At 31.0% G+C, this 10,494-nt stretch overlaps 1 protein-coding gene and 1 long non-coding RNA gene across 5 annotated transcripts; one reads left to right on the forward strand and one right to left on the reverse strand.

The window, feature by feature from the left end:
* The first annotated feature begins 1,243 nt into the window (after window positions 1–1,243).
* On the forward strand, window positions 1,244–3,583 carry LOC108206228 (heavy metal-associated isoprenylated plant protein 39). The gene is made up of 3 exons (XM_017376457.2): window positions 1,244–1,530; window positions 2,126–2,201; window positions 2,865–3,583. Exons 1-3 carry the CDS (start codon window positions 1,525–1,527, stop codon window positions 3,368–3,370), a joined length of 588 nt encoding a protein of 195 aa, XP_017231946.1. The 5' UTR covers window positions 1,244–1,524; the 3' UTR covers window positions 3,371–3,583.
* A 3,163-nt stretch (window positions 3,584–6,746) lies between these two features.
* LOC108205965 (uncharacterized) lies at window positions 6,747–10,214 on the reverse strand. 4 transcript variants are annotated; one of them, XR_001804035.2, is made up of 5 exons: window positions 10,002–10,214; window positions 9,862–9,893; window positions 9,029–9,706; window positions 8,278–8,340; window positions 6,747–7,075 (listed from the first exon to the last, which is right to left on the reverse strand). It is a non-coding gene; the product is annotated as an uncharacterized LOC108205965 (long non-coding RNA). The 4 variants fall into 4 exon arrangements; XR_010288977.1 differs by having other exon boundaries at window positions 9,029–9,234; window positions 9,537–9,706; window positions 9,862–10,211; XR_010288978.1 differs by having other exon boundaries at window positions 9,029–9,155; window positions 9,537–9,706; window positions 9,862–10,210.
* Window positions 10,215–10,494: the final 280 nt, after the last annotated feature.

Raw genomic sequence — 10,494 nt, forward strand, 5'->3', positions numbered from 1 at the left:
ATACTTTTTGTCCAATTATAATCTTTAATTTTATCATAATTAGAATAATTTTTATTAGTATGTGTTTGGCAATAAAGCGACTCAAACTAATATCTAAATTATAATGTTTTGTTATTGGTATTGTGTTTGATAAGAGAGCGGCTCAAACTAATTTTGATCTAAATTATAGTATTTAATTTTATCATAAAAATAATAATTATGGATTAATATTGTCTTTGACGGGAAGGAGGTTCAAACTAATTTTATTATTAGTATTGTGTTTGACAGGATGACCACTTAAACAAATATTTATACCAATTATAATATTTTTCATTTGTGATATGTTTAACGGAAAGATGACTCAAATAATTTCTATGTTATTATAATACTTATTCATATCAAAATTTATCACGCCGCCGCGAAGCGCGGCTTTTTTCACTAGTTTTAATATAAAAGAACACCAAGCCGATTCTTAAATACCCAGGTAATTCTATATCTTATGTATGAAAATAATTACTGTACAGAAAATATGTTTCTCAAAGGTGGTACAGTAAATTCAACCGTGTCAAGTCGCAAACAGCGAGATTTGCATGCAGCGCTTGCTTGGGAGTTGGGATTGACTCGAAAAGTATGGCTGCGCGCGAAACCGCCATATCTAAATTACTGTTATCAATATTTACATTGCAGAAAAAACGGATAAGTTTCTAGTTCTTTAACTTTTGTACAAAGTAATTTCCAAGGATTGAAACTGTGACGTTTCTATAAATTTTTTTAATTTTTTTTGTCAGTTAAGCCGTTCATACAGATGAAACTTAAGAGTTGTAGTTTTCATGTATGTAACTGTAAATATTACTGTGTAATGTTATTTTATATTTCAGAACAATAATCCATTGTGTTTTATGTAATATATATATTTTTTTAAGTCGGCTGAGATATAAAATAACTTTGGTAAATAAGCCATGCAGTAGTAATAGTAGTAATAATAATAATAATAATAATAATAATAATAATAATAATAATAATAATAATAATAAAGCTTCATTTTACTTGATTTTAACAAATGAAAAGAAAAAAAAAAAAGAGCTTCTTTCATTTAAGTCTGATAATGAAATCCACTTCCATTTTTATTTTTATAATAGACACGCACCAACACTCAATATTTAGTAAAGGGATTGAGAGATATTGTTCATTTTTTTTTATTTTCATTATTTTCGTAACCAAGAATTGGTCGGTAAATTCAGCTTCTGCCACTCACATTTTCTTCACAATCATTCTCTCTCAGTATTTTTTTTCGCTCTCCTACTCTGCATTTCTTTTTCTTTTTTAATATTTTTCTTGGTACTTTTCTTCTTCTATGCACCTCTTCATTGCTCATCTCTCTCTATTCATAGAAAAAGAAAATCATATTTCATTTTGATCCTTATCTTCCTCTCCTTTTAAATCATCACACTTTCTTTTTTTCTCTAGAATTTGTACTTTTAGTTCTTATCCCATTTCAAGTTTTCTGCTCAGTTCCTAGGAACTTCTCACCAACTCCTTTCAAAAATGAAGGTTTGATTCTTTCTCTCATATATTTCTGTTCTCATTCTGATTCTCTTTATTATTCCTTTGTTTTGAATTTTTTTTAATATTCCTTTCTTCCTGGTTGCTATCTTTTGGAGACATATTCATTCTTCTATGTGTTGTGGTACAATAAATAGAATGATCTTTTGTAGAACTTTTAGCTGCTTTAATTTTCTACTTAAAATGATATTTTGTGGGTCATATTAAATTTTATGGTGTATTTAGTTTCACTTTTGGGTGATCAGAAGTAGACTGTGTTGTTATGTGTTGCCCTGTATTGTTCATTTACAAGGCATGGCAACCTGCAATTTTTCGGATCACTTCGTGCATCTTAGCCTCCGCAGACCTCGACGAGAAATAATGATTTGCTTGTATACATGCATATATGCAAACTGCAAATATCACTTTGCTGATTAAAATTAGCATTCCTTTAGTACAATCCAAATATGAGAATGAGATCTTGATTGTTTTTTATGGTTTTCTACATAATATATATGCATATATGAGTGACGAGTTGATGGTTGTTTGTAAGTAGATTGTATACAGATTAAAGATAAAGCTTGTCCATTTTTTATTTTACCAGAAGTTCATTCTGAAACTGGAGGTGCAAGATGTCAGAGATAAGAGGAAGGCCATGAAGACTGTCTCCACTCTTTCAGGTATCCGATATTTATATGCTTCCTACTGTATTTAATTATTGTGAAAAAGGTTTTCGGGGAAGATTTCTTTGGTAAAATCTGAATATGAAAAGAAAATGGCGAGGAACAAGAGGTTGAGGGCTTGAGACTCTGCAGGGTTCTGTGGGTGAACTAGACACTCAAGGTCCTTGTTAAACCTCTGCTTGCCTTTCCAAAAACAGGGATAAAACTGAAGGAAAACATTAGGCTTTTTTTGCTTTGCAAAATCTTCGACTGTCAGTAACAAATATGGAGTGGTAGCTGGAAATAATGTAGCATTTTCAGTACAGGCCCCTCATTTTTTGAAATCATATGCTGTTACCTTGAATTTTTATAATGTTATTTGGCGAATGTGCTGGTATCCCCACAATGACATAACACAGAGCATTATAGAGGCTGACATTCTCGAAAATTATTAAGAATGGAATCAATGTATCTGGCTGAATATAGTAATGTATAAGTTATAATATATCATCTAATTTTTCCATTTGCATTTGTCTTCTTTGATCTATTCACGTGTAAAGTTATGCTTGAATTCGAGGAAGTGTGAGAGTTGAGGACCGAAGTTGGAGATGAGAGATTTTGAAGCTTAATTGCAAGTTAAACCCTTTTTGTGCAAAGCTAATCATTATCAAGATTTTGCAGGGATTGATATGATCTCCATAGACATGAAGGATAAGAAATTGACTGTGATTGGAACGGCTGATCCTGTTACTGTTGTGAGCAAACTACGCAAGTTTTGGAGGTCAACCGACATAATATCAGTAGGGCCAGCAAAAGAGCCTGAGAAGAAAGAGGAGCCGAAGAAAGAAGAACCTAAGAAGGAAGAGGCCAAGAAGGAGGAAGGTAAGGAAGAAGCAAAAAAAGAGGACACCAAAGAGGAGCCAAAGAAGGAAGAGGGGAAAAAAGAAGAGCCTAAGAAGGAAGAAGAGGCAAAAAAGGAGGAAGGAGAGAAAAAGGCCGAGCCTCCACAGCCAATGGTGGCAACCATTATGCCATACAGACCATATTATCATCCAGTGAACACATATTATCCTGCAATGAGCTCATACCATCCTCCGATGAACGCATTCTATAACCCTGCGGTTAACACAAATTACTACGCTCAGCCTGTCGTGGAAGAGAGTCCGAGTTTGTGTACTATACTGTAAATGGTGAACGGTAAGAAAACATGGCATTGTTTTCTTAATCTGAAGGAACCCGTTTTGTCTCTGGTCATGCAATTCTAAAAGGGGTCTGAAGAAGAGAGAACCGTCGCCTTGTAAATACAATTTACTGTTTTATCTTTACATTTTCTTGAGAAAGATGTTGTACTTATAAATAATTTTGTTCAGATTACTAATTTCAGTACTATGCTTCATATACCCCTTCAAGCCTCAACTCCTGTGAGTTCCATTTGGCCTTCTCATGCAAATTTAAGACCTGCAGAAAAGCGATTCCTGTATGCAATAGTTTCCCATTTTCAATAATTAATTTCAGACTTGTGAGCATATGATTACAAGTTGTCTGACTAGGTAAATAATGCGAGAGCCTAATAAGTAATAATGCGAGAGCCTTGTGCACTTAATTACGTGCTTTAAAATATGATAATAATGTAAGACAAGTCGGGGTATATGATTTTGAGATCAATGACAAGATTAATGAGCTGCTAGCTCATTCCACATAGCATTCCACATGAATTGGTTGGTTATAAGTTGTTTAAGAATCTGGTATGGTATCACATAGCATGTGCTTAAACCATTTCTGGTGTACTTGAAAATGAAAATGCATGCAATAAGAGGAGTACAAGTTAATTCTTGTAAACAAACAGATGTTTCCAATAGTTGATCGTACGTTGTGCATCTGTGCAGTGGGACTGGTCTAGTAATTTACACGTATTTTCCACCTTCAACTTTAGTACATTGTCCCCGCTAATTTATGAACCTTTGACATCTGTGCTTCAGTGTTATGCTTGTACAATGTTTGGTTCATATTAAACAAATACAGAAAACATGCAATGAACCAAACGTGGCCTTCAAGTCGGTACTCGTTCTACTTTTCTGTTATGTTGCCCATGACATGGACCAGGTTAGTTACCCTATACTTATGGTTTCTATTATTTTATAATATAAAAAAAACTATAGGAACCTAAACATGTTCAAGGATTTTTTAATACATAAGGGGATATAATTTATGTAGATTGAAAGAATAGATCGAATAATTATAAAGTTATTATTAATTTATATTATGTATTTAAGAGAATTTTTTTACCAAAAGATAATACTTTATCATTTTAATTTCATTATAATTATGCTTAAACATCTATAAGATTTCTGACACCTCTGCACTTAGAATTGGGATTATTTTTCTTGAACGTATAGGATTCTAAGTAGTGTTGATAAAAATACAAATAAAATGCGACAAAAGTTCATATGCTTTTAGGAAGGATAGTCATGGTATTTATAGACATATTCGCTCAAGTTGGAGTTGTGGGGCTCTAATATTATAAAATCGGTGCGATAAGATGCGAGAGCAGGATCCACTTCATAAATTTGACAATTGACGTATGTCACTCTCATGGTCATGGCGTACGAAGTTATCAACACACAAGAGATGACGCATAACACACAAGATATGTCAATTATTCACAGCTAATAATAACAATGTTAAACTTGCTTACATTTATGGACCGGATTTTCGTAATATGAATAGTTTATGCTATTTTTTTATTTTTATGTTTATTATAGTAACTAGCAATCTGCCCCGTGCTTCGCACACGGGTAACGTTTGAATTTTTAATTTTAAATAATTAATTATAACATTGACTAATAAAGATACAATAGGTGTTCATAGTTTTATGAATCATGGTGATTATAATGTAATATTAATCTTTGAGTGATTCGGAGTTTAACGAAGTTAAATTTAATTCATTAGACCAAACTCAGTATTAGTCTTGAAATCTTAGGTCAATAAATATACTAAAGTGCCTGTAGAGGAAACCATTTTCTGAACATCGGAAAATAAGCTCCAAGACAAATGAAAGAAATAATGTAAAATGTTGTTCGAATTTATTCTAACATCTTAAAATTTTGTAAAACATTTTAACAAAATAATGTAATGCTTTCAAAATAGTATAATATATTAACATAATATATTAATTTTTTCTAAATTATTAAATATATTTTTGTCAACTTTTTTATAATGTTGAAAATGTGTAATATATAACATGCTTTGTTATTAAATTATCATTTCTCAACGTCGCGGTTGACGACTACTCACACCTATTTTATATCCTATATATAATTTTAGTTAAGTAATGAATTTTGATTTTAAAAAAATATAATATATATTTTGAACAGATAAAAGTACATACTGAATTAAAAAAAAATTGTTTTTATGGAAGCTCTAATAATTCCGACAATACCAAATCTGCTAAACTCGAAATTTGTGAATAAAATTATGCAATGATTCAAAAAAATATCGATTATTGAGTATTCTGGATTCTAAAATTGTATGTGTTTACTTTTTAAGGACAATAATATATTCTATATATATATCTTATTCACGTGTCTTGTGTTCAATATTTAACAATAAATAATAAAATTAGGAATATTACAATGCCTGAAAATCTAATAAATTTCATTTTTATGTTACTAAGGTATCACTATATTCTAAAAAATCTATAAATTTCATTTTTATGGCAAAAAAAAAAAGGTATCAATATATTCTAAAAAATTATACAGATTTTTTTGAAAATATTAATATGATATTTAATTTTATAGTAAGTTATTCTTGAACACGTCTTCGATGAGGCCTTGCAACTCACATATATAGCGAATTTAGTTTTAACAAAATAAAAAAACTTTGATTAAAATAATTATAAGATATTAATATTTTTTGAAATATAAAATATATTTTCATTAGATTCTTTATAATGTTGAAACTAAATAATATATGACATGTTTTTTATTTAATCATATAATAATAAATTTCGGCGACGCCTGGCACCTTATTTATACCATAGATTTAATTTTAGTTAAGGTACTTTGATTAAAATAAAATATGATATATTTTTAACAAATAAAAATACACACTAATTTTCTAAAATTTTAATTTTTGTGGAACCTCTATGCATTTATCAAAATTCAAGAACACTCTGCTAAACTTGAAATTCATAAATAAAATTTTTGTTAAATAGTTCTACTCTAACAACTATTAGTATCATTAATATAATAACATGTACCTTATTTACTACCTTATCAAGACCAAGAAAAATTAGCAAAAAAAATAATTGATACATTTATAAATATTATATATCAATATTTTAACAATAATTAACAAAGTAGAGTGCGAACTGATGTTAGCGGGCATAATTTTTAAAATTTCGCATGTAAATGAAAACAAAAAAAAGGGAGAAACACATCAACATATGTTTTGATCGGTGTATACCGAAGAATATTATGACAAATTATCTTTTATCCCTAAGATATAAGATGAACAAATCTTACAAAAGATAAGTCCATATCATTTATACTAAAAAGAAAAAACTATAAAAAATAATATAAATTAATTGATAAAACTTATAAGTACACCTAAAACATTTAGGAGAGAGCTAATAACAGATGATACATCCTAATAATTGCTATGTAAATGCTACTTGACACGCAAAACCAAAAAAAATTCAGTAAAGAAGGATCATATGTATCCTTTCATCATTTTCTATTTCTCAAGCAATGGCATTTCCAGCAGACTACCAGGACAATGACTGGGTCTGTTTTCTTTCTCGGCTTCCTGGTTTACAAAAGGCTCTCAATTTACCAGGTTTCCTCTCTTGCAGGCAGCTTGATTCCATTTGTATAACAGTCCAGAGAGAGAACCTAAAACAGCATGTTCCAGAATAGTTTTGATCAAGTCAGAGGCGTGCAACATACTTCCTAATAAATACTATACCCAGAGATAAATAGCTTTAGCACAATATCCAAATATGATGGCAGAACTCAATAGCGATATCACGGACATTGTAATAGGACATTATATGTGAGTCTATGCATAAACAAAAATACAACTATAGGCATGTAAGGCTTTGTAACTATGTGTACACACATTAACTAATTAACTCTCTATAATGAATATTGCTTACCTGAAAAGAAAGGTAAATAAGTACATATATTAAAAAGATACAGAGCCTTTACACTGTCCCCTGCTATTGAAAGTTGATTTTTGTAAGTTCTCAAACTTCTTTAATTAACATTTTGCATTTCAGGCCATAGTAACATATACAATGTTGTCTTTTTCAAGATCTTCGAAACATGTCTCAACCTCATCGCTAATCCAAAATTAACTTGACGTTCTTCGCTATACAAAGGCCAGATGAAGCCTCCTATATGGATGAATATCCTCTTGTACATTGCTAGTAATATCGGCATCCCAGATCCTGTTCCTTGTGTTTGCAGGATACATTAAATCCTAAATTTATTTGCAAAAGGTAGTGATATGCATAATGATTAATTTTTACTTTAAAATTTAAATGAGTAATAAACTGATCTGGGCAGTATCTTTTTAGATATCTGATAGGGCATGTCATATATGTAGATATCTAATAACATAACATGTCCACAATCTTTTAGCAGTACATAAATTAAATATAAGTCTATTTTGGATGGTATAGAATTTTAACCCAGAATTGGTTGTGCATTAGTTGTTCAATAGATGCACCTATCCATCTGTAAAAGCTTAATCATAGGTTCGCTTTTTATGCACTTGTGAAAAGAATGGTTCAGAACTAATGCAAGGAAAAAGGCTGAGATTATAAGTACAGAAAATTCCGAAGTTAACTCACCAGAGTCCCGATATGTATCACATTTAAGGCAAATGTCAAACTCATTAATGTAACTTTCACCTTGGAAAAATTAAGATTTAAATTATTAACGGTTTATTCAGGTTATATATAAGAGAGATTACTTAAGTTGTATTAGATGTTGGTCGAAGGATTCTATAACATGGACCCTCTGGCTAAAACTGCAGAACCCGAAAACATAGACAACAAAATGGCATTCCTGAATATCTAAATAAAATTTACCTTGTCTTGCATTAGATTAAGAAGAGCTTTCCTATTTCGGAGCCTCCTTGCTGAAGGAATGCCCTGGATATCCATAACATAAACGATGTAAGCACGTCTAAAACTTGATTTCTTGGAAAACATAATTCAGTTACTATCTCAAGCTTGTAGTCTTAAAAAGTTCCATAATCAAACATGTTTCTTAGAAAAGAACATCCTCCTACCCGAAATTAGAATTTCAGAAAGCCAGGATCATAAACTGAATGAACAGGACAACTGAATAAAAAAATTCCATATCTATATAATACATATATTTGCCTGAAAACTACAGAAATAGAATATCAATAAATGCTCAATATATGCACTTTTGAGAGTTCCAAAATATACTTATGAAAGGGACACATATAAAAAGAAGATAACACTCTTGATCAAAATGCAAAAAGTAATATCTTACAGGATTATAATTCTTTTATATTAATTACCCAACCAGGTGATAGGTTGATGATGACGATAATCATAATATACCTGATACAATAAAACTCTCAAAAAAATTTGGCAGCAAAATTCGAAAAGAAACATAATCCTGTAAGATATTAAAATCTGAATGTCAAATCCAAAATCGATATTTCATATATGGATTGCCACACATAACTGACCTGGTATTGCAGATTGTGTACTAATACTTGTTAAAGGAATATACATTTTAGTTGCATGAGAGTGAATTACAAAGAATGAGTAATCATTATCCATCGAGTTGTTAGTGTACTAATACCTGCCGAATTAGTGCAAACAGGGCCTCTTGTGAAGGAGTTTTCGCTTCGGTTCTGCCTGAGATCACAAAAGGCTAAACTCATATCTGTCACCTAACATCCTTACTCGAATCTCACTGAAATAATCTTCTGCAGCCCAACCATCATTAGAAAGCAATAAGAGGCCAGTACAACCACATCCAAGCATGTTGTAAAACCAAACTCATCTCTAGCGATTATCAAATTCAAAAAAATCATTAACATCCATAAAAAATATCCTAAAATAAAGCGGACACATAATATCATATATATACACACCCTATGTTATATGCACCACTATATGTTTAATATACATCTAAAAAAATAACAATAATGATGCCAACAAATGATGGTTCAACAGTAAAACTAAATGTTTCAATTGTTTTCATCCATGCTGCTTCATCTTGAGTACACGGATATTAGTACCCATCGCTGAAAGTACACCCACAATATCTAAGTGTATCGATGGACAAATATTTCAAAACTGCAAACCTGTAAGTTCCTATCGCATTAGTAAAGGCATGTCATTCATCACCTAATGGACCATGGCCAACCCAAAGCGCTAAAAAAATGTAAACAACACAAAGAACAAACAGTTTAGTTTAGGCATTTTAACAAACACTTTTTGGCGTCTCACTCACTGATACTTTCCCTTCAGATGCCTGTAACATCAACAAAAAAACACATAGTCAAAAGAGATGTTCAAAAACTAATCCATAGTTCTGTATCACTACACAAATCTTTCTCAAATTCCTTGGACATGAAATCAACAAAAATCTTGATAAGATATATAAAATAGGATGCGTAAGAGATATACCTCCATAATAACCATTGTTGACATGAAAGAGCCTGGAATTTGAATTTGATATCCATTAACATAACTGAAGCATTTTTTTTAGATCTGAAAGAGAATGAGAGAAGAAAATTATGGAAGGGTAGAAATACTAAAAATATTACCTTTCTCCATCGGTAGAACGATACAATTATACAAACATGGATGAATGAAACCACAACAGAGTGAAAACTGATGAGCATAATGTCAGCGCCAAAAATCATGGATGCAGTTCCTGTAATCATGGAATTTAACTGTCCAATTTTGAATTCACCGGATACACGATTACTATGATCAGTTCTGATATTTGTGTTTACCCGAATGAAAACGGGTAAACCCGCGGCAGCAGTAAACATAACTTTATTCAAGTCGGGTATGATCCATATTGAAATGGATTATCCAAGGTGCTTGGGAATTTACTTGTAAACCCCCGGGCAGTACTGATAAAAACAGGAAGGAAGGGCAGAAAGAGTAATTTGACAGATGCTTTGTATTCACAAATTAGGATTATATAGATATAAATATAGATATAGATATAGATATTTCTTATTAATGTATAAACTATTATATTATATCTTTAGTTTATTCTATTTCTGTTTACATAGGATATAAATTTTA

This window comes from Daucus carota, chromosome 2 (assembly GCF_001625215.2).
Source record: "Daucus carota subsp. sativus chromosome 2, DH1 v3.0, whole genome shotgun sequence".
Classification (NCBI taxonomy): domain Eukaryota; kingdom Viridiplantae; phylum Streptophyta; class Magnoliopsida; order Apiales; family Apiaceae; genus Daucus; species Daucus carota.

What these genes read in the sequence shown, in the direction of transcription:
- LOC108206228 (XM_017376457.2), top strand. An exon ending in GACTGTCTCCACTCTTTCAG is followed by an intron (nt 2,202 to 2,864) that starts GTATCCGATATT and finishes AAGATTTTGCAG; the next exon opens with GGATTGATATGATCTCCATA.